The 24,555-nt window shown below is 49.4% G+C and overlaps 1 protein-coding gene across 3 annotated transcripts in view; it reads right to left on the bottom strand.

Annotated features, from left to right (window-relative positions):
• Taf1b (TATA-box binding protein associated factor, RNA polymerase I subunit B) overlaps positions 1-24,555 on the bottom strand; it is a 34,037-nt gene that overhangs the window by 1,594 nt on the left and 7,888 nt on the right. For all 3 annotated transcript variants that reach the window (XR_010049111.1, XM_063254283.1, XM_063254284.1), the window contains exons 7-12: positions 24,308-24,464; positions 19,736-19,835; positions 7,053-7,200; positions 4,032-4,209; positions 3,479-3,525; positions 2,221-2,311 (exon numbers count right to left, since the gene is read on the bottom strand). Coding sequence is in view for 2 of the 3 variants with exons in the window: in XM_063254283.1 (XP_063110353.1) it covers positions 2,221-2,311; positions 3,479-3,525; positions 4,032-4,209; positions 7,053-7,200; positions 19,736-19,835; positions 24,308-24,464 (721 nt within the window). In the remaining variant the exon portion in view is untranslated. The remainder of the gene's footprint in view (positions 1-2,220; positions 2,312-3,478; positions 3,526-4,031; positions 4,210-7,052; positions 7,201-19,735; positions 19,836-24,307; positions 24,465-24,555) is intronic.

Here is a 24,555-nt window from a genome sequence, read left to right as displayed (position 1 = left end):
CAAGGCAGAGGACAGCTGGGGTGGGAGGCTAGGAGCTCCTGGCACACTCAACACAGTGCCAGAGGCGGGGTCCAGCCCCGGCACAGTGGACGGTGCGAGTGTGCTGATCATACAGAACTGAGTAAAGGGCGGCGGGGCGTGCTGGTGCCCCCACCCCAGTGTTCAGGAAGCTGAGGCAGGAGGAGCTCCCTCCACAGCACCTCCCTGTGGCTTCTGCTCAAAGTGAAGTAGCTAGAGTGACAGCTGTCCTTTGCTGCCTCTGCCCTCACCGAGGGCCAAGTCCTGGCACCTCCGGTTGGGTTCCTGCTGGACACGGCTGGCTGGGGACAGTTGCTGGCATGGGGAGGGTGGGATGGGACACTGGACTAACCGGGCCTGCAGGGTCCCCTACAGGGCAGAGACTAAGAGTTGCTGCAATCCTTCGGGTTGCCGGTGAGCAGCCCTGCAGGCCTGAAGGGAGACACACAGACCACAGTGTCCTGGCCTAGTGCCACTGCAGGCTGCCTCCTGGATGCTGTGGTCTGCAAATATGGTGACAATGATGGTGTTCTTTTTTTAAGGAGGAAGAAGATTTTTTGAGATGGTCTTGGTGTGTTGCTCAGGCTGGCCCTGAATTCACTATGTAGCCCAAGCTGACCTCAAACTCACAGGAATTCTCCTGCCTCAGCCTCCCAAGTGCAGTGCCCATGTCTGGCCATAGAGCTGACCTGTATCTCATTCCCACGCCTTCTGAGCTCCACAGGTGTCTCAGAACCTGTGGGCACAACTACAGCTGCCTTTGTGCCCCCAGGGCCCCTTTTGATTTTGAGATGCTGTGACGACAGGAAAGAGTGCTGAGTTGGAGAACCCGGCCCTGCCACTTCCCAGGGAAAGCTGAGTGCCAAACAAAGGTTTGAGAAGGCAGAGGCAGGCCGGTCTCCTCTGGGCCCCCATGTGGGCAGGGAGTGGCAGCTTGCAGAGACTCATGTCAGTGTGTGGTCACAAGTGGATGAAGATACAACCAGGTGAGTCTGACCTCTCTAGCCCTGCAGAGCTGCACGAGGAATAATAATAACAGTAATATAATTACTAATATTATTCCCTACAGCCTAGATAACCATTGAACAAACGAACCTATCTGTGGATTTTCCAGAAAAGCTGACAGGGAATCGGAAGTCAAAAATATTTACCTCTGGTAACCTACAATGAATAGCAGTAATAGTAGTGCTCCTTTTTAATGCTTGGAAAGAAAATATGCGTAATAGTAGACATTTAGTAATCTTATGATGGCCAGTGACTGCTGTAGTCAATTTAGAATTGGGATTTTTCTTAAGGATTTGAAAAATAATCAAGTCAGTATCATCAGGACTATGAGAGACAGAGAAAGATGGAGGGAGAGAAAGGTCCCCCCACGAGACAAGGTCTGGCTATGCAGTTCAGGCTGGCCTCGGACTCACTATGTGGCCCAGGTCCTCCTGCCTCAGCCTCCTGAGTGCTGGGAGTCCATTTGGTCTCCACGCCCTGACCTTGTGCACCCACACATGCTTCTCTGTCCCTGCAAGTGACTGGAAGGGAAGTAGAGCCACACTGAGGGGTGCCCTCAGTCTCTGCTTGGCTCTCAGGGGCTGCCCCATACTCGGGCTATCTCGTGGCCCTTGGGAGCTGCTGTGGCTCCAGCAGGGGTGAACAAGGCCATACTCAGTGGCCCAATGATCTTTTGTGGACGAGAGCTCCCCATGCTTGGGTGAGCAGTGCAGAGTGGATGGCCCTCGTATGACCTTGATGTGCGCATGACTTTGGGGGACAGGGCTATGCTTCCTGCATGGCTGCACTGTTCTGTATCCGCAGGTGGAATGCCTGGGCTTTGGGCTCGTTTCACCACTCATGGAACACACTGCACTGTGAGTTTTCCCCTTGCAGGTTAGGCTGGCCTGGAATTGGTGGGCTATCGCTCTACCTCGTCCAGCCTATGTGGTGCCCTGGGTTCTAGATCCAGCACCCACAGGGAAAAGCTCACCTGAGGGTGAACTTGTCTGAGACTAAAAGTCCCAGCACTGATGAGTCTGTGCTGATGGAACTTCTGCTCTGGGAGGCTGAGGCAGGAAGGTCACCAGTTCAAGCCCTGCCCGGGCAGCTTAGTGAGACCTTGTCTCAGAAATAAAAAACAAGAGGGGCTGGGGGTGCAGCTCAGGGGTGGGTGCCCTGGTGGTCCCTAACATCTCTGAAGCAGCGACAACGTACTTGGCGCGTGCGTCCTCCCACTTCCGCCTCTGCTCCTCCAGTGTCCTCTTCATGACGTGGTACCACTTCCTGAAACTGAACCATGGCTTCCCTGCAAGAAACAGGCCACGAAGACATGGGGGAACCGAACTGTGCAACAGTGAGACAGTGAGACAGGGCTTCTGGGACCTTGGTCCAGGCGGAGTGGAACATTTCCACAATGGCACCTGGGGTCGTCACCTCCCCCATCTGCCTCTCCAGACAACAACAATGACAGGGTCTGCTGCCGCAGTGCCACTGGGCCGCCACCTTTCCCCAAACCCAGCGCCACATGCCAGCCCACGCAGACCGAGGGATAGTGAGTGACACGCATGTGAAGCCGGCTTAGCTGGCACTGGGTGTTCGGACCCTGTCCCGCCCTGCCAGGCTCCCCCATAGCTGTGCGGAGCTCGGGAAGGCAGCATGACAGGGCCTGCAGGGACCAAGGGGACGGTTCCCCAATGAAGACGTCTCTTTTGACTCTGCACAGAGGTGTCACCTGCACCATCTGGCCTGGGGGCCCATTCAGTGCCCAGGTGTGACCTCTCAGCAGCCGGGAATGTCAGAGGGTGGCAGACGACAGTGCAGGGACCACGGCCCAGCCTGCGGGGGGCACAGCATCCCAAGGTCTAAAGGGAGAGGTCAAGTATCAGTCCGCTCGGCCTGTGATCGGGCCTTGGGGAAGCAGCCAAAACTGCTGTGGGCCCCAATACACCTGGATGCTCAGAGCAGCGGTCAGAGGCCAATCATTGCCTCGCACAGGCTCTGGGAAGACAAAGCGACCGCTCCTCAGCCTCCTGCGCTAATTAGAACAGGAGGACAGTGGGTCTGAGTTTAAGAACTCAAGTATCAACCAGGTGTGGTGGTGCATACCCATCATCCCAGCACTGGGAAGGCTGAGGCAGGAGGATCGCTACTATTCACCACTTCACTGAGAAGAAAAGGCAGAGGGACCAGCATGAGCCAAGACTGAGGCTCAGGACATCATGGTGGCCTTGGCCAGCGGGCAGAACGGGCACTCGGAGTGGCCACGCACTCTGCACGGCAGGAGCCGCTGGTAGTCTGGCAGCTGCCACCTGGTAGGGGGTAAGCTGAAATGTATCCTTGGACAGGTGTGGCATGTGCATGCAGACGTGTGCCTGTGTGTGGATGTATTATTCCAGTTCCCGCCCTGTGTTTACTGCATCTTTGATACATCATTTATGATCACTCTGAGTTTGACACACAGAAAAGTCAGTACCTGTTTTGTTCTTTTCATTGTTGACTTCAGCGAGATCAGACAAAGACCTAGGGAGAACAATAATCGAACTGATTTATTTAGAAATCACACATGTGATGGTACATTTTGTTTTTTTATTTATCTATTTTTTTGAGACAGAGTCTCCATTTGTGGTCTAGGCTGGCCTTGAACCTGTGGCCACGCTCCTGCCTCCGCCTCTGGAGTGCTGGATTACAGGTGTGCACCACCTGGTACAGCTAAGAGTTACATTTGGAATTCTTTGGATAGAAAAGTATCAAATAGTATTTGAAACATTGAATTTTCCTGGAGAAACAATCACTGAGGCTAGGAGGAAACACTAGGAAAACCACTCTGGCCAGCCACCCCTGTCCTCCCAGCACTAGGGAGGCTGAGGCAGGAGGACTGCTGTGAGCTGGGGGTCACTCTGGGTTACACGGTGAGTTCAAGGCTGGCCTGAATGGCACAGTGAGATCCTGCCTCAAAACAAACAAAAAGCAGACGTGTGCTCAGAACGGATCAAGTGTCACTTGCCATCCAATGGAAATACTCTCACCACTCTACGCTGTCGTCCAGTAGGAAGAGCAGCTTTAAGACCACCACGATGAGAGCCACAGCCAGCACGTCATACTTCACAGTTGTGGCAGCTTTCGCGATGGGGTCAAAGGTCAGGGAGTCCACCTCTCCCCAGCCGGTCATCTCTGTCACCTGGCGGATTAATGCGTGCATTTCATCTGTTGAAGAGCAAAATGGTCAAATGTGAAGTGCTTTTTTTCCTTCGGAATTAAATTCTTTGGCAAACTACAGCACAGCTACATGTGTACCCACAAGATGTGAGGCCACACGAGAGAGACAGGAGAGATACACACACGAAGGGCACACACCTGAAACCCCAGCTGCTCAGAAGGCTGAGGCAGGACAACCCCAAATTCAAGGCCAGCCTGGGCAACCCAGTGAGAGTGTCTCAAAAATTTAAAGTGGGGCATGGGGGATATAGCTCTGCAAGCCTTGGGTACAATCTTTAGTTCTGGGAAATAAGACATGATGCTCTGCTAAGGCCGTAGAACCTGAAGAAATGTAAAGGCCAAGTCTCACCAAGGCCGCCATCACTGTCTGCAGTGGCCCCTGGTTCGAAATAGCCACTTTTTTTTCTTTTGAGACAGGGTTTCACTATCTTACTATGGAGCCCAGGCTGGCCTGGAACTAGCAGTGATCCTCCTGCCTCAGCCTCCTGAGTGCTGGGATTACAGGCATGCACTACCACACCTGGCTGCAATAGCCACTTTCATGTTTCAGGATATTTACTTCTAATTTCATGTAATTATAGTCATGTTGTTGTTGTTGTTCTTGGTACTAGGAATTGAACGTAGGACCTTGCGCTCGCAGGCAGGCATTGTACCGCTGGGCTATATCCCTGGCTCAGTCATGTCATTTTGTAATCTGGCTTGTTTCACTTTTTTTCATAACACAAGTTTTCAATCCTTTTATTAACTTCATAAACAGTATCTTAAGAGCTACACAGTATAGGTGGGCATGGTGGTTCACAACTATAATCCTATCACTGTGGGAAGCTGAGGCAGGATTGTAAATTTGAGGCCATCATGGGCAAATCAACGAGCCCTTAACTCAAAATAAAAAAATAAACTGGGCATGGTGGCACATGTTTGTGATTCTAGCACTCGGGAGGCTGAGGCAGGAGGATCACCTTGAGTTTGAGGGCTGGTTGAGCTACACAGCAAGACTCTGCTTAAAAAAAGAAAAAAAAAACCAACAAAAAATAAAAGAAGGAAAAAAGAAGACAGAAGTAAATAAAGCAAATACAGAAAAATAAAAAGGGCCTGGGGATGTGGCTCATTGTGAGGCCCTGGATTCAATCCTCAGTCTCCCCCTCCCCCACAGAGATAAATAAAAAACAATGCAGGGCAGTAATTCTAATCTATCACCCCATGAAAATACAGAAAAAGGTCTCCCAAATTCTGAAATCTTTTTTTTTTTCCTCCCACAAGTCCAACTGCATAATTCTGAAATTTTTTTTTTTCGTCTTTTTCCTTTTTATCGGTACCGGGGATTGAACTCACAACTGCCTGCTTGCAAGGCAGGCTCTTATGCCACTAAGCTAAATCCCCAGCCCCAATTCTGAAATCTTGATTCAGTAGTGGCTTCAGAAATCTCAGCACGGATATACACTCCTAAGCTTTATAAAGTATACATTTAAAACTTTCACTTATTTTTGTTACTGTTTGTAAAAACCTTCTGCTCATATTTGTACATATATCGCCACATTTGCTCTTTACTTTTATAGTTATTGTATACTTTTGCATATTACTTTTTCACATCTGTATTCCTACTTAAAATATATTCAAGGGAAGCATGGAGGTATAGGCTTGGAGTCCCAGCTACTGCAGACGCTGAGGCAGGAGGATCGCTTGGGCCCAAGAGTTCCTGTGTAGCATACCAAGCCCCTGCCTCACAAAATAATAATGAAAAATACGATAAGCTACATTTTTGATGCCGCTTCAGTCGCGATGTCATCACAGCATGTTTGTATTTTCCCTTAAGAATAAGACTCCGCCAGTCTCACATTTCCAGTCTAGCAAGAAACTCGGGCAGATGCCAGCAGCATGACTGTCCTGCCACACCGGGGTGGGCAGAGGGATGGGCGGAGTGAGGCTTCCCCACAGCCTGGCTCGCTGAGGGCGCACCAGGAAGGGAGGAGGCTTCCATCTCTTTTCCTCTGGGGACTGCAAGTGGCAGGGTCTCAAGGGCCAAGAGCCGGAGGGTCACTTCTGGGATTCACTCAAACCAGGATTGGTCACACAGTCGCCATACTTCACACACTGCTACTCTTTACCAAGCTAGGTGTTAGCAACACTGCGATGCTGCTGCTCTGCGCACGCTCTGCAAATGTGCTGAAAAAAACCAACCTTCCCTCAAGCAGAAATCTCCTATGCCAAGGTAGAACTCTATTCCTCAGCAATGTCCCTGGAAGTGTTTCTCCCTATGTAGCCCAGGCTGGCCTTGAACTCATGGAGATCCTCCTGCCCCCGCCTCCTGGGTGCTGGGATGGCAGGTGCGTGCCAGTATACCTGGCATTTGGGCACTGTAATGGCCTCAATTTTTTTTTTCCTTTTGGTTTTTTTTTTTTTTTTTTTGTCTTTTTCCTTTTTATTGGTACCGGGGATCAAACTCACGACTACCTGCTTGCAAGGCAGGCGCTTATGCCGCTGAGCTAAATCCCCAGCCCCCTTTTGGTCTTTTTGAGACAGGGTCTCACTATGCAGTTCAGGCTGGCCTTGAGCTCACTTTGTAACTCAGGCTGGTCTTGAACTCGCAATGATCCCTTTGCCTCAGCCTCCAGAGTGCTGGGATTACAGGTGTGAGCCACCACACCCCGAAATGGCCTCAATTTTGAAAGGCCTGAATCCTTTTCAGAAAGGATTTTGAAATGGGGAAAAAAAATAAGAAAAGAGAAAGGCAGCTTCATGGTGTATGCAGCGTTTCTGGGGGCGCTGGCGGCCTGGAACAGGGAAAAGCTCCTGTACCCTGCTGCCCTGCACCAAGCCGCCTGCACACTCACCAGGGAGGTTGGCTTCCATCAGGTATTTCACACACAGGATGTTGGGGTGCAGGAAGCAGTCCTTAGTGATGTCCGGAAAACGGGGCAAATCTAAGAACGTGGCGATTTCAACAGTGTGTTTATAGATTTCCTCATAGTCCGGCCAAGACTGAAATCAAAAGAGGAGAATGGAGTAGTTTTGATTTTAACATCATATGTTACTGAATAATCTTTGGAATGTGGAGGAATATGGAGAAGGAAATACCCATAAATCTTTACTATGCTAACTCAGCAATATTTTTCTTTTTTTAGGAGGCAGGATCTCACTATGTAGCCTAAGTCAGCTTTGAGCTTGGAGTGATCTTCCTGCCTCAGCCTCCTGAGTGCTGGGATTACAGGCTGCACCACCACACCTGGCTTGATTTGTTGATTTTAAAAAGCTATAATACTAAATCAAAAAAAGGCACTAAAATTGCTTGTCTCTGAAAGTCCTGCTGGCTATAGCCATGATGAGGATGAAAGCGTCATTCTTGCTCTAAGAAGCCAGATGAGGAATTGAGCTGAGACCTGAGAGTCACAGTGACGTCTACATGGCTGACTCACCCCCTCCTCCTGCACCTTTCTGCAATCTTCAAACACATGCTCACAAGCGCAGCCCTCTGGGATGGAACATTTGCGTGCTTCTACATGAGATTAGATTGCACTCCACGTCTAGTAGCTGAAAATCCATACCCAATTTCCCACAAAACTCCTTCACAGGAGATTCTCATGTAAGTTCAGAAAAATCTGTTTTTTTTCTCATAAATATTAATAAATTCTGTCCAGTACCTTAAGCCTGCCTCTGCTGTGTTTTGCCCACGTGACTTCTATTTCTGCAACTTCTGAACATTCCTCATGTCTGTGCTGTGTGTAATCAGCTGCTTTGCCCACCCACTGGCATGAAATGATTAAGTGGAAGGTCCGCTCCACCCAGGCACTCTGGGAAGTGGGGGGAGACCAAGATGAATGACACAGAACCCTCGAGGAGCTCACGGTCCAGAGGGAGGTGAGTGTGCAAAACAGCTGGTGTGTGACAGAGGACACTGTCAGGAGCCATGAGTGAAGTACAAGGCTGGCCCTTGGGCTCTCAGGAGAGCTGTCACGGGAGGACCTGTCAGCGCCTGATCCTGACCACAGTGCTCTGCGAATCTGTTGTAGGATGTAAGTCCTCCTAGCGCTGCTCGTAAGAGCCCCCTGCAGGAAGCTTCCAAAATGTGCAGCAAGGACAGGAGAGATACACACAGGCTGACACACAAGATGTGACTGCAAAATAAACAGAACTGTGTGTTTAAATTTAAAAAAGGTATTGCAGTAAGACACATCACCAGGATTCCCCTCAAACTCCTCCTCTGTTCCAATATACTCATCCCATCATCCTTGCTGTTTCCTGCAGCAACCCTAGAGTCCTCTTTCCTGAGGGTCTCTAGCTGTGCTGTCCTGGATAGATTCAAAACACCCCCCTTTCCCAGTCATTGTGACTTTGGGGAACAGCTAGAAGTTGCACAGTGCCAGATTCAGTGACTGAGGTGGATGAGAAGATAATGTCTTGTTTTTCCGAGCTGCCTTCTGTTGGACGGCACTGAGCAGCATCATTCACTGCAGGTTTGATCCCACCTGGTAGAGACCCTCAGGAAAGAGGACTCCAGAGCTGCTTCGGAAAGTGGCGAGGACAATGGGACGAGTGTGTGCAAAGTAAGGGGAGGATGCTGATGGGGATTCATGGCAGTGTTTTTCACTGTAACACATTCATGAAGAAGCTTGTAAACACTCATCATACTTGGGATCACAAACAGTGTGAATTCTCAAAACAGTGTTCCAAGCCCAATGTGAAAAAAAAAATACCTCCACTTGGATAAAGTAGGAAGCTCGCAGCCTGGCCCTGCTCTTGTCCTGTCAGAAGTCAGGACTGGGCCACCCTAGGGTGAGGCAGCATAGGGCACAACAGCTGCCCAGCGGGAGGCACCACAGTGTTTCTGGGTCCTGAACCTTCACCACACTGTGTACCTTTATGAGATGAAGATTTCCCCAGATATCTGTTTTACCTCAATAAAAAGCCTATAATCCCAGCAGTCTGGGAGGCTGAGGCAGGAGGATCACTAGGTTGAATTCAGCCTAGATAATTTAGCAACTTAGTGAAAAGCCAGGTATGGTGGTGCACGCCTGTAACCCCAGCACTTGGGCTGAGGCAGGAAGATGGCTTTGAGTTTGAGACCAGCTTGGGTCACAAAGAGAGTGAGCCGAAGGCCAGCCTGAATTGCACAGCAAGGTGGCAAGTCCCTGTCTCAAAAGGACAAAAAAAAAAAAAAAAAAGCAACTCAGTGAGACATTGTCTCAAAATGAAAACTTTTTTTTTTTGGTGAGGGGACTTGCTGGGAACGTAGCTTACTGCAAAGGCCCTGAGTTTGATCCCCAGTACCAACCCCTCTCCAAGAAAAAGTAAAAGTTAAAAGGGAGAGGAGTGAGGGAAGAAAGGAAAGACAACACCAGATAAGTACAAAGGCGCTGCTTTGATGTCACCTTTAGCAAAGAAATAACCTAGTTGGGAAATAGAGTTGGAAAGACTTTGAGAAATAGGCAAGTGCTGTAGTCAGGGCTTACAAGGGAGAAGACTTAATATAGGACACATAATTTGTAGTATTATTTTATGATATTCACCAGAGTCAAATGCAGCAGAGGGCAAGTGATCTGTCCACACGCTAGAGATCCAAAGAATCCAGCTGCGGGCCTGGATCCTACAGCAATGGCCCCCACGAGTCCAGAGGAAGACCTGGAGCCCACGACATGTCTCCTGCAAGTCTGTTCACCGGTCTGCCCTGGCGAAGGTTCCGGGGTCAGTGGCGGAAGCTTAGAAAGTCTGCACCAGTGGGATGAAGGATCTGTGCCAGCAGGCTGAGAGGTCTGCACTGGAGCCAGGAAACGACACTCGAGGTAAGGACCAGAGCTCCCCAGAAAAGAACCATAGCTGTCCTCAGGGACAAGGACCTGAGCTCCTTTGATGATAGAACAGCAGAGTTCCTATCAGGAAAGCCAGCCAGACAAGCTTCTCCAGAAGAATCAGTAACACCACCTTTCCTTCCAGTTCTCTGTCTGCTGTTGGCAGCCATCCTCAGGAGGCCCTCCACACCCGGCACCACACTGCCTCAGGGCAGCTGATGATAAGTCAACCCACCACAGGATGTAAATTGACAAAACCTGACAGGACCACTGGCCCTTAAAAATCTCCATGACAACCCAACTCACCCAAGCAGCCTCATCTGTCTTGTGTGGAGGGCCGAACCCAGTGTCTGCCTGTGGTAAACATGCTCTCTGCGGAGCTCTCTCCCCAGTACTAGGCAGTCCCTTTTAATGAATCTAATCATTGGTTTAAGGAAAAACCCACTGTGTTTCACTCAAAATAAGACCTGGCCAGCAAAAAACAGCCTTAAAAACTAGAGATCAAAAATGCCAGGCCCTGTTGGGTGTCAGTGACTCTTGCTTGGAATCCTAGCACTCCGCAGGCTGAGACAAGAGGATCGCTGGAAATTTGAGGAGTTCAAGGCCTCCTTTGTGCATAGACCCTGAGTGGGACTGCTGAGCAAATGGCATTTCTGCTTCTGATTTCTTTTCTACCTGTTTTCCATGTGGCCACAGCTCAGTCTTGGATACTATCCACCGTCCACTCCTACCTCTGCCCCCAGACCTGGGCTGCCACCCTCGTGTGCAACACTGGATCACTTAGGCCACGATGCAATTGGGAGCCAGAGCGAGGCTTCCACTGTGAATCTGCTGACGGGCCACCCGCAGAGACCCTAGAGCGGCTCTGGCTTTCTCTGGGGTGACTGTGCTGCCAAGCAGCAGAACACTTCCTGGGGTCTTTAAGGCACAGGCGCCCGACCTGGGAAAGGCTGCAGCAGGCTGATGGAGGCGAGGCGGGGCACTCGAACCCAGCACAGATACACCTGCATCCGGGTGAGATAGGGATGCCTCTTCTTCCATCCGCTCAGCTTCTGGGCAGGTGAATGCGCCCTCCCTCCTCCAGGTTCACAGGGGCGTGACTGCTCTGAGGCAGTGAATGAGTCACCAGCACCAAGCCACTCAGTGGGTTTGGCCAAACCAGCATGACATCTTTTCTTCTCGGTCATTCAGAGAGAAGATTCAGAGTTGTTGATCAACATTTGGAAGGGTGTGGAGGTGCTGTTCCCATCACTTCTCCCTGAGGATGAGGAAGTGACCCCGTCCCAGGATAGGGGGTGGATTCCAGAGCCTTCCCATGGCATCCCTCTCCAGCACTGGTTCACTTTTTATTTTGAGACAGGGTCTTACTAACTTGCTAAGTTGCCCAGGCTGGGTTCTAACAAGTGACCCTCCTGCCTCAGCCACCCGGAGTGCCAGGATTACAGGCATGTACACCATGCCCAGCATAAAAGGACTAACTCTTGAGAGGATTTAGAAACATGGCCAAGGACTGTGGCTGCATAATGCATATGCTGCATGGTATCTATTTAGAAATTTGTCTGAAGGTGTGAAATATACAAAATAGGGCCGGGGATATAGCTCAAAGGCATGGTACCTGCCCGGCAAGTGTGAGGTCCTGAGTTCGATTCCTAGTGTATTAAAAAGAAAACCCGAAATATATAAAATAAAGTCACGGCCAAAAACCAGAGCAAGCCTCATGTCTCTGAGTCCCTGGCAGAACAAACTGTCCAGAGTGCGGACAAATACGTGCAGGCCCAGACCCTGCCTCCTTAGGGCTCTGGCTGCCTGGTAGACAAAGTGTCCCTGAAGACCCCAGATTTTCTGCTTATTCAGCCAGACAAACCGACAGTTTCTAGTGGAGGTAAACAGAGCTTCAGCCTTGTCTTCTGTGCTAATGGGTGAAACCGATGCAGCAGAAGAGGTAGAGACAGCAGGAGGAGGAGGAGCAGGAGAGGCCTTGTGCTGGGCTGGGAACTGGGCTTCGGCAGAGGGATGATGCAGATGCCCAGCTCAGCAGCTCCAGGCCCTGCCTGTGACTCTATCCCAGGTCAGGGCAGAGGGGGGCGGAATGAAACTCCCAGGCGGGTGGTGTGGAAAGCAAAACAAGGCGCTCTACGCCTCTGCTTCCGCCACCACTGCCCCAGCTCAGGAGCACAGTCAGGTCCGCAGCTGCCGGGATCCTTTAAAACACACACAGAACAGCTTCCTGGGAGGAGCAGCCCACACGGCTGGGACAGGCTGCAGGGGCCCCCAGCTCTCTTGGGCTTGGGGCTGGTACAGAGGTGTGCACCCCTGGCCCAGATGCCACAGGTACACTCTCGTGACAGCACTGGGCCCGGCGGCCCACGCACACAAGCTCGGAATTATCTCCCAGCCATCGCCTTGCACAATTGCACCTTTTGTCATCACTGATGGAGGCTCTGCAGTGGAGAAGCCAAGAAGCAGCAGAGTGCCCTGAGACCAGCCCTCAGCTGGCCAGGGAGGAAAAGGCTCCCTTTGTTCCAGAGAGCCCTTTCCATTTCACAGTTTCAACACACTACACAAGCGTGAATGAACGCTTTTGTGACCCAGAGCCAGGCAGGCACACAATGAAGAAAAGCCGCTGTCAAGTAAATAAACTGGCGGATGCTGGGCCTCCTAAAGGGCCTGGGGGCGGGGAGGGCAATTCTCTGGGACACCCGGGACTTCAACCGAGACACGCGTCCACTTTGCTCCCCGGGAAGCTGGTGCGAGCTTAGCATGTTCTTAAGAAGACGACCACAGGCTGCGGACAGTTGTCCTGGCATGCAGGAAACTCCGAGTGCTTGGGAAAGCATTTTAATTGAGTTTCACAAATATCCCAGTGAGTTCACTTTCCCCCAGAAGCAATGCTCCGAGACAGGCAGAGCCAAGCTGTAGTTTCTGTTACACAACGCGGGCTCCCGTGATAAGGCGGATGACACTGCCCCAGCCGGCCAGGCCCAACTTCCTGCTGCACTACTGAAGAAACAGCGCAGGGCCCTTCCCTCCTGATTGTCACTCAGGAGCTAAGACTGGACTAAGAGGCTAAGGCTCCGAGCACCTGTTAATCCCACTGGAACACACGACTCCCTGTGACAGAGGGCAAGGAGCGAGGCGTGGAGTTGTCCTGAGGAAGGTGAAGCACTGTGCTACTTAGGGAGGGCTGGAAAACGAATCCCACACGTAGTATGACTCAGAAAATAATTCACCTCGGACTTTCTGGCTGCTGGGATTATCTTAATGGCTACAAATTTACCACACAATAATGAAAAAGCACTTTTTGCATTTGAAGTCTCACCTTGGGGAAGCTGGCGGTGGTCATGCTATGTCACAGGGAACACGTTTTTGGTGAACACACACACACACACACACAGGGAAGGGGTGCTGGTCCATGCGGACCTGCCAACCGGACGCCAGACAGTCATTTGCTCTGGCCCCAGAATTAGAGCTGGGAAAAACCTTCTAGAGACTTCCTTAAGATCTGTGGGGCCTGGTGGGGTATGCCTGTCATCCCAGCACTTGGGAAGCTGAGGCAGGAGAATCCCCAGGAGTTTGGGACCTGTGTAGGGTACATACAGAGTTCAAGCCTAGCCTGGATGACACAGGGAAACTGTCTTCAAAAGAAATGCCTGTCTTCTACTCTGCTGCTTGCCATGCAACTGCTCCAAAGACACAGAATCACACTGAAGGGAATCTGAAGATGGTGTTCAGCAGAGTGGAGAATCCCGAAACCATCTACTGAGTCCCAGGAGGGTAACATGGCTACTGTGACATCTGAGTCCCTTTGTCACTACTGGGTTTTCTGGGCAAGTGCAAAATTCATTTCTTATCTCCTTCCAGGAATAGAGGGGAATCCCGGGTTGAGCCTGCTGGACACTGGGGTGGACAGGGCCAGGAGCAAACAAGACCACACAGAACCATTCAGGATTGTGGCTCTGCTTAGCAGAGAATGATTGCAGGCCTCAGAGATTATAACACAGAATCACCAGTTAGGTCCCAGTTCTCCATTACAGTTTTCTCCTATTTCTCTCAGAAAATCTTCGACAGTATCTTTTGGCTGCCTTAAACTGTTTGAAAAATATACATGTGTCGAATTGTAACCATGGAAGTCTGATCAAGAGAGAGGAGAAATGAGGTCTGAGATCATTGTACAGTAAGATCACTATGGTTGATAACAATGTATTGCATATTTCAAAACAGCTAAGGGAGCAAATGTCAAATGTCTTGCCATAAAAAGGACAGGTAAAATAAAGTGACAGTTGTGCTAAATAGCTTGACTTCACTGTCTTACACAATATGCATATATTAACACATCACAGGCTAGGCATGGTGGTCATCCTGTCATCCTCACACTTGGGAGGCTGAGGCAGGGGAATCACCTCAAGTTCGAGGCCAGCCTGGGTTATACAGTGAGATCCTGTCTCAAAAGACAAAATGAAACAAGACACAGAAATCACAGTGTACCCTAAACAAGCATACAACTGTGACTTGTCAAAAATATTACTGAGGAAGAAAAAGTAGATGACAGAGGGACTATTACTAGGGCAAGTATTTCGTACAAACAAAACCGTGTGACTCCAAAAACTCGATTCACCTGAGCAAAGAATTAAGCAGACATCAGAGGAGCACCAATGGTCATGAATTGAGACTTAAGAATTTAGGCATTTAAAGGAGTGGTTTACCTAAACCCAAGAAGCACCCAAGATGGACTCTATTCCCCATCGTTTGAAAAGTCACTATTCAGAAGGTTTCTTTCCGTTTCTGCCCTGGAAGATGAACAGCTGTGGGAATGAACCTCCCACCATAAACCCAGAAACCTGGGAAAGACAGAGAGAAGAGTATCAGGCACCGGACAACCCAGGACACAGGACTGCAGTCCCAGAGCACTGCAGAGGTGGCCCCGAGTTGCCTGCAGCCAGTTCCCAAACTGCAGGGCAGAAGCAGGCGGGGGGTGGGGGGAGCAAGCTGCTCTGTGGCAGGGCCCAGCGACAGGTCAATGGTGCGCTCCTGGTGGCCGAGGCAACTGGCATGTGCGGGCAGAGTCCTCTCAAGTCTGCGCTGAGAACTGATCTGGACACATGCCGCAGAAACCCGAGGCGGGGAAATCACTGGAAAGCAGCAGAGCTGATGATGCGCAGCCTCATGGAAGCCAGGGCCAGCACTGAGGAGGGACGGGTGGCCTGCAGGTGGCCAGGTCAGCCCTGGGATGGAGGCTCTGCGGTCTCCTGGCAAAGCTCAGCAGCAAGTGCCTACAGGGCCCAGCTGACCTGACCCAGCTGAAAAAACACTCCATCGCCAAGGAACATTCACAACCCCTGTATCCACTCAAAAAATCTCAGTGTTAAAGATGCAGGAAAATGATCCATAGCCAAGAGAAAAGCCAATCAACAGAAAGAGACCCAGAAATGACTGTGACAATGACAGTAAACATCCCTGATATACTGAAGGGTATAAAAGAAAACACTAGCATAACAAGAAGAGAAATGGAAGAAAGAATATTAAAATGGAAGGTCTAGCTGGGCGTGGCAGCACACAGTGCTAATCCCAGCTATGTGGGAGGCTGGAGCAGGAGGATCTCAAATCCAAGGACGGCCTACACAGTGTAACAAAATCCTGGCTCAAAAGAAAAAATGCAAAGGGCTGGAGATGTAGCTTAGCACTTCCTGAGTTTAATCTCCTGTACCACAAGACAAAATAAAACAAAACAGAAAGGAAATTTCTACACATGAAAAACACTGAACATCTAAGACAGACTAAAAGCTCAAGAAGTATTGATCAGTGATTCTGAAGCCACATCAATAGAAACTGAAAATGAAACCTACTAAGCAAGCCAGGGGTGAAGGACACAAAAGCCTTCGTGGGTCTGCACAAGGTCTAGCTGTCTAGTATGTGACTAGTGTGCTGAGAGAAAGAAAGGGAAGGACAGAAAGATGTTTGGAAACATACTGGAAGACAATTTCCCAAATCTGATGAAAACTACAGCTAAGCTAGGTAAAACCTAGTCAAAAGGACAGGGCACCTGAAAATCTAACTCATACCAACAACCAGAAAGGAGCAGAATATCTTAAAAGTGGCTAGAGGGAAGGGAGGCAAAGATGGGTGCAGCAGACCACCCTCAACTGCCAGGCAGCCCGTATCCCCACTTCTGTGGAGGTGGTGCCCTTTTCCCAGGTGAGGCTGTCATGGCACAGGCTGGCTCTGGGCACCTCCACGCCAGAGTCCAGCTCGAGAGTGGGCTGGACACTGTCCCCACAGTCAGAAAGCCTGCCAAATGTCTCCTGCCAGCCCAACAGCCAGTAGACAGCAGTCCCGCCCTCACAGAGCCACAAGATGCTGCCATAGCCCTGGACACCCACAGCTGAGGCCATGATGCTGCCACAGGTGCCAGCAGTGAGGGTACCGCTGAAGGAACTTTGGGACCACACCGCCACAGTCATCCTGATCCAAAGCCCACATGCCCAATATCCACCCCCAGAGGACTCTCCATACAGGGAAAGCCTCCAAAAAACTGGAAGAGATGACCGGAATGCACAGAAACCAGTACAGGGACACAAGAAACAGGACATTGCACGGGACACAGGAAGTCTCCAGGAACGGACTTAAGAAATTTCCCGATGACGTGCCTGAAAAAGAATTCACAGTCATGATCTCAAACAACCTCAGCGAGATACAGGAGAACAGAAAAATATCTCAATGGCAATGGGAAAGCAACTCATGAGCTGAAAAAGAAATTCAACACAGGGAGATACAGAGAGAACCAGAAACCTGCAGTTGGGAAACTCCATCAATGATATAAAAATAGAGTTGAGTGCCAAAGCAGGAGACGAAATACACAGAAGGAAGAACTTGTGAACTGGAAGACAGGTCTTTTGAATTAACCAGAAGGAAGAAAGGAAAAAGACTGAAAAGAACAAAAAAAGCTTCTTAAGAGACACCATGAGGAAAGAAGGCTCTCACTCTGGGAGTCTCATGGCAGAGCCAGAGTCACAGCAGAGGAAACCCATTCAAAGGCAAAAACTGTCAAAACAGACAAGCTCAGTATAAACTGAGAAGAGAGCCGGGGTGGGGGGGTGGCGCACGCCTGTAATCCCAGTGTTTGGGGGGCTGAGGGAGGAGGATTCTTGTCAGTTCAAGGCCAGCCTGGGCTGCATAAGCAAGTCCAAGGCAGTCTGGACTACACAACCAGACCCTACCTCAAAAACAGAAACAAAAACAAAAACAAAAGGATTGATTCAGCCAGAAGATATAGATTTGTTTTTGTCTTTTTCTTTTTTATCGGTACTGGGGATCGAACTCACGACCACACACTTGCAAGGCAGGTGCTTATGCTGCTGAGCTAAATCTCCAGCCCCTAAAGATATAGATTTTAAACATACACATACCTACACACACACACTCACACACACACTCACACACACACACACACACACACAATAGCAAAGTGTGCTTCACGCAGTGTCACAGTGTGATAACAATGCCTGAGTACCACAAAATACAAAGTGGCCGGGCATTTAGCTCAGTGGCATAAGTGCCTGCCTGGGAAGTGTGAGGTCATGAGTTCCATCCCTGGTACTAAAAAAAAAAAAAAAAAAAAAAGCAAACATTACTGGCCTGGAGGGCCAGGCTGGAGCCTGAGTTAAATCCCACTTGGCAGAGCTCTGGGAGAAAAAAGGGGTGGGGCAGAAAGCAGGGAGGAAAGCTAGGGGAATGGGGGAGGGTGCTGGGTGAGCCAAGGGGAGGCTGGTAACTACCTCCAGCCGCTGACTCTGGAGCGCGGGTCTCTGGAGGAGAAGTGAACCGATGTGAAGCCATGCAGCCTTGTCTACTGGGGCCGGGGACCAGATGGCTCTTCCCAGAGGACCGCTTAGCAGGGTGCAGCTGCCTGCTCTGAAGGCACGGGCTTTCAGTCACCTACTCAAGCCCTCCTGAGCACCGGCCCCAGGGTGCCTCAGAGCAGGGATGCTCACGCACACTGCGACAGACATAAGCAGGGCTGGGGGCCTCAGAAGCACCGAAGCTTGGTTATTCTGATTTTGCCGACGCTCAGCAACTGTCATCTCACTCCGCTGAGTGGAGACTCAAACCCACACTGCGGGCCCCTTCCACCGAATCCTTCTCTGCCTACTGGGCCTTCCCTACCTCGGCTGCTGGAGGTTTCGTGACTGGTCTGGAGCGCTCTGCTCTGCTTCCTGTTCCCGCTGCTTCACCCGGTCCCTAACCCTAACCCTCTCAACCCCAAGGCCTGATATGGCCAGCAAGGCTCCATGCCGGGGAGGAGCAGCAGGCCAGAGGATGCCTGCGGCTCAGACCCCTCTCCAGAGAACAGTGATGACCATGCAGGGTGGGTTCCTCATGAGTAACAACTGAGGTCTAAAGCACCGAAGCCTGGAACCGTTCCCACCTGAGTCTGGTTAGGACACTGAGCTGAAGGTCCTAATCAGTCTCCATGTCACCCTGAGCAGAAGCAGAATGCTGCCGCTATTTAACAGCCTGAGACCTAAATGTCACAGGAGACACAGACCGACTTATCTGCATTTGCAGCATCCATTTCCTTCTAGCTGACGCTTCCAAATGACTGCTGGACAGGACCCAGTGTGACAAGCCCTCGCTGCACCGAGGCCAGTGAAGGGTTTTGAAGAACAAGGCAGACAGACCAGAAGGTGACACGATGGGTATGAAGCCTAAATCAGTGTCACTCTGGCCTAGACACCAGGTGTTCAGCCTGGACAGGTTACCTCGCCTTCCAAAGCGCCGGCTCTTGTATAAAACTGGAGTCATGCTCAAGCTTTGGGTGTCACGCAGGACTTCAGTAAGGGCTCTATGTGACCCTGGACCATACACAGTTCTCTAATGTGAGGGAAGAGATGCCGGAACTGTGTGTGTTTCACTTGCTGTCTCCAACACATTCGAGCCCAACAGGCTGGGGAGGAATCCCAGCTGACAACCGGGACATCAGGGGCTCTCTGAACAGGGCCTAGTTTTCCGAAGGCCAGGAAAGGCTGATTGGTCAGAGCTGGCATTTTTGGTCTCTAATTTTTTCTTTTCTTTTTTGTCTTTTTGAGACAGGGTTTCACTGTGCAGTTCAGGTTGGCCTTGAATCTGAAGCAATCCTTCTGCTTCAGCCTCCTGAGTGCTGGAAGCTACCATACCTGACTGTTATTGGTCTCTAATTTTCAAGGACGATTATTTTCCAGCTCAGTCTTATTTTGGGGGAAAGAGGGAACACAGACAAGACTTAGACTTGTGTTTCCCCAAACAGGAGAAAACGTTTTCTCCCCTCCAAAGCAACATGGTATGCAAATAACAAAAAGCACATCTTTTTCAAAGAAGTCACATAAAGAAAATTTTTAAAAACCATAATTCTACTCTTCATTAAATTATAACTAACACTGCATGTCTTGCTAGAACAAAAACTAGACATTTACAAAAAACACCAAGCAGTAACTCAGGCAGAGAATATGAATTCCACACAGCTGTGATTTTTTTGTTTTGTTTTGAGACAGGGTCTCACTATGTAATAAAGGCTGGCTTTGAACTCACTCTATAGCCCAGGCTGGCCTTGAACTTGCAGTGATCCTCCTGTCTCAGCCTCTTAAATGCTGGGGTTACAGGCAAGTGCCACCATACGCAGCTACAACAGTGTCTTATTAGTGACTTATTAAGAAAGCTATAAAGTTAAAAAAAAAAAAAAAAAAAAAGGAGAAATTCACCTCTATAGCAAAGATTCCTTTGTCACGTCCATACAATTTCATCTCTTCTGGGAAATTCTGAAAAGCCTTTATGTAAGGAATATGATCCTCTTCGACAAATCTGTATTTTTAAAAAAGAAAAGGCTTCAATCAGAGTTCTGTATTGATTTTGCAAACTCTTAAAAATCTTACTTCAGAGGGAAAATTTTAAAAAAACTTTGTTTTTTAAAAAAAGGGTGTTGAAGGGAGGATAGGGAGATAGAGAAAAAAATGAATCAAATTATGTCATGTTCAGTACAAACTGACTGTATAAATCAATCATTATGAATAGCTAAAATGTACCAATAAACTTAAGTTTAAAAAAACCAAAGGGAAAGAATTAGTTAAGCAAACTCTCTCTCTTTTTTTTTTTGGTACCAGGGTCAAACTTGAGACTTTATGCTTACCAGACAGGTGCTTATGCTGCTGAGCTAAATCCCCGGCCCTAGTTGAGCAAATTCTGTACTCACTCCTCACCCCCCGTGTGTGGGATTGACCCAAGGTTTTCTGCATTCTAGGCAGGCATTACCACTGACCTACATCTCCAGTCCTTTTCACTTTGTGAGACAGGGCCTTGCCAAATTGCCCAGGCTGGCCTTGACCTTGGAATTCTCCTGCCTCAGCCTCACAAGTGGCTGGAATCATGTGAGTACCGCTATGCCCGGCAAACAGCACATCTTTAAAGTGTGTGTATTACCACACATGAATGCTGCTTCAATCTAGGAAACACCTCAACTTGTAACTTTCCCTACAAAGAGCTGGCTGTGCCATGCTGGCAATCTCCCTCTCCTGACGCTCTCCTCCGGGCAGTGTTGCCATGTGCCCTCGATCGTACCCAGCCTGCTCCTGCTTTAGGGTTTGGCACTAGTGGTCTGTCTGCCTGGAATGCCAGGACTTCTCAGTCTCAAGGGCTGCCTCTTTCATTCAAAGTGAGCTCGACTTCTCCCTCTCCCCTCCAAAGCAACGTGGTATGCAAATAACAAAAAGCACATCTTTTTCAAAGAAGTTATGTAAGGAAAATTTTTAAAAATCATAATTCTACTCTTCATTAAATTATAAATAACATTGCATGTCTTGCTAGAACAAAAATTAGACATTTACAAAAAACACCAAGCAGTAACTCAGGCAATCCAAAACAGCCACCTTGCTGGGCGTGGGGACCCATCCCATAATCCTAGCACCTGGAAAGCCGAAGCGGGAAGACTGCTGTGAGTTTAAGGCCAACCTGGGCTAGAGAGAGACCTTATCTTAAAAAAAAAAACCCAAATTAAGTAATTAAAAAAATAAAGTGGCCCTTTAATCACGCTATTTCACGACACCCTAGGTCCCCTGAGAACTGCACTTCCTGTCTGAGCACTTTCTGGTTTGCGTATGGACCCATTTATTCCTGCTCTGGCCTAGGACTTCCTGATGGCCAGGACTCGACCCACACCTGCACCTCACAGGTCACAGTGCAGGGAGGCTTGGGGGATACTTGGGGACAGATAAGTGCTGGCTGGTTTTCTTTATAATCATTATTGCTAGGGAGGCAGGGACCTTTCCAGGATGCTTGAAGGGGTTTATGAATCCATCTTAAAGACTGCGGCCACTGCAGAAAGTTTAAACAGCAGAGTAAGGCAGGGCGGACATGATTGTCCTCAGGCCTGGGGGACTCTGACCAGGCTCCAATTCCCTCCTTTAGATACTTATTTTTCTAAGTTTAGCCGTAGTTCTGAGACTTCAGGTCCCTATGAATCCCCTGGCGGCTGGTTCCGGCTTGGTGGGTCTAGACCGGGTCTGACACCAGCTTTCCTGCCTGGCCCCTGCTGAAGCTGCTGGTCAGGAAACCACGCCCAGAGGACCGATGGCTTCGAATTCTTTCTGGCAGAAAAACAAAAAACGGGGATGAATGGTTCTGGTCTCTTTTCCTCTTCTGCCAAGCCCTAAACTCTGTTCCTAAATACATACTTCATGGAGCACAAGAAACGCCCCACTAGCAAATCCCATCTCCTAGAAAGCAGTTTTCAATTCTGGGTGTGGGGGCAGGGGTGAAGGGAGGAGAGGACTGTCCTCCCCGTACCCTGTCTCCATAGATGCTCCCCTAAAAGTACACCTCCTAGATCTCCACAGACGCCCAGGACAGCCGCAAGGTCCTTAGGGTCACCCTGGGCAGGACGGCCAGCCCTTTTACCCAGCTCCAAGGACATGAGGAGACGGATATGGTTTTAAAGATCTCTCTGGTTATCAGCAGGAAAATGGGCAGGAACCACACAAGATTGCAGACACTGAGCTTGGCTGGGAAACTGTGAAGCAACATGGGTGAGGACAGAGATGTCTCAGATGCAGGAAGGGATGATTCTGAGGGTTGTTCTGGAAGGAGAGCTGACAGCACGTAATGACCAACTGTGCATGGGGGAGGAAGAAATGGAGATGTCCTGGGCTCCAGACAAGATGGAGCAGGGTACAGTGTGCACCAAGCCAGCCAGCACTGTAGGAGAAGCACGGCAGGGGGACAGATGGGACAGACAGGGCCACTTGGCAGCCCTGAGATCTCCAGATAGCACAAGGATGTCCAAGGAGTGTGTCCTGCAGGCAGGCAGCTGTAAGATAAATATTCGGGGCTAGCCCTGGGCCAACAAGTCTGGGCTGGAGACAGAAGCCAGAGTTGCTAGCGAGGATGGTAATTAGGGCCTGCGTGAGGGTGATATCACCTGATGCACACACAGTGCAGGCGGAAGCTTGAGTCAGAGGCAGGACCCCCCCCAAATCACGGGCTCTGTGGGCCGAGTTAATCATACTTGGGAAAGGCCTGGTTATAGGCTGATGTGGCCGAATTCAAAGGCACAACCTTCATTTACTGGAAGCCTTTCATTTAATAAAAGAGCCGGGTGCCAATAATGAACAATGATGATGATGATGATGGCAACGGTGGACTTAATAGCAATCGTGACCAAAAGGGGTTCTTTTTAATTTGAGACAGGGTCTTGCTATATTTTTTTTGTCTTTTTCCTTTTTATCGGTACCAGGGATCGAACTCACAACTGCCTGCTCACAAGACAGGCCGCTTATGCCGCTGAGCTAAATCCTCAGCCCCCCTTGCTATGTTTTGATTGGCCTTAAACTCACTGTGTAGCCTAGCGTGGCCTCAAACTCACAGGGTAATCCTCCTGCCTCAGCCTCCCGGATTACTGGCATGGATCACAGGCAAGCACCACCATGCCTGGCCGAGGACCAGGTTCTTATGATGCAGTTTTGCTGAGAGTCCTACAACCCTGTGAGGTGGCTATGACTTTTACCAGCCAGGAAATGGAAGCAGAGGGAAACTAAATAACTTTAAGGTGATTTAACAGAGAAATGGCAGAGGGAGGAATCTGGCTCCAAATCTTTGTGGGCACTAAACCCAGTCCAGTTCCTCAGAGCACAGGAGGGAAGAGTCATACTTTCATGATTTTGCTGTATTGGTCCAGTGAGAAAGTCTTACACACCACGCTGTGGTTATGCAACTCGTGAGCTATAAAATCCTGTAGACTATTTTGAAAAATCAAAATGCGTGCTGCCTCTTATAGCAGCTCCTCTTCATGGTTTTATTTACAACTTTCATAACACAGATAATCTGTATTTTAGCTCTTTCAACAGGAAAGCATGCTTTGTCAACTACTGGTAACTATTTTGCTAATTTTTTTTTTGTCTTTTTGAGAAAGGGTCTCACTATGTAGTCCAGGTGGGCCTTGAACTCACTCTGTACCCCAGGCTGGCCTCCAACTTACAGCGATCCTCCTGCCTCAGCCTCCCAAATGCTGGGATTACAGGTGTGAGCCACCTGTCCTTAATTTTGCTAATCTTAAATTCATCTTTTCCTAAAAAATATTTAACACTCGCAGGTGGGGCTGCACACCTGCGACCTCTGCACTCGGGAGGCCACGGCAGAAAGACTGCTACAAGTTCAAGGTTGGCATGGGCTACACAGTGAGTTCAAGGTCTGCCTGAACTGCATTGTGAGACCCTGTCTCAAAAATGAAACAAATACATAAGCAAACAAAAAAATTCAATACTTCTGATCAGGTGCTTTTATGTCACTTTCACTTTCACATGAGATAATTCATTGCCCTACATCTCATGTGAAGTAAATACTATTATTTCTAACAAAAAAGTAAGAAAAATGAGAAGATAAATAGCTAAGGGGGAATTAAGCTTCAGAATACAACTCAGTTTCTCCAACCTTTCAGCTACTTTCACATATTAAGCCCCCTTATGAAATTAACAATATCCAAAAACAGGTTGAGCCAGGAATGTGCTTGCCTGGCAAGTGTGAGGTCATAAGTTCAATCCCTGGTGAAGACGAAGAGGATGATGAAGACAAAGAAGAAGAATCAAAAACAGGGTCAGATGTGGTGGTGCCTTCCTAAAATCCCAGCATGCGGGAGGCTGAGGCAGGAGGATCCCTGAGATTTTGAGGCCAGCCTTGGCCTCCCTAGTGAGTTCAGGGCAGCCTGAACTACAGAGCAGATCCTGTCTCAAAAAAGCAACAAACAAAATACCCAAAGGTGTCATTGCTGCACAGGAAGTTGGGCTCACCTCAGCAGATCTGAGAGAGTCACTGCTTCTCTCTGCCACAGTAAGGACAAGTAGCAGAGGGCGAGTGTCCTGGGTACCGTCATCTTCACGACACCTTTCTCCTTCCGCTCCGAGTACTCCACGCCATCCAGGGACCCGGAACAGACAGAGGCTGCTTCTATAGAACAGAGCGAGACCTTGAGAGACAAGATGCAAACAACTATGCTGCACAACAAAAGGGCACCACCAGAACAACTCTGCCACTTCAC

The sequence above is a fragment of the Cavia porcellus genome, unplaced genomic scaffold, assembly GCF_034190915.1.
Source record: "Cavia porcellus strain 051 isolate PalLab524CR breed Dunkin Hartley unplaced genomic scaffold, mCavPor4.1 scaffold_8, whole genome shotgun sequence".
Taxonomy (NCBI): domain Eukaryota; kingdom Metazoa; phylum Chordata; class Mammalia; order Rodentia; family Caviidae; genus Cavia; species Cavia porcellus.
The sequence above is the reverse complement of the archived record's forward strand: the minus strand, read 5'-3'. Positions and strand labels throughout refer to the sequence as shown.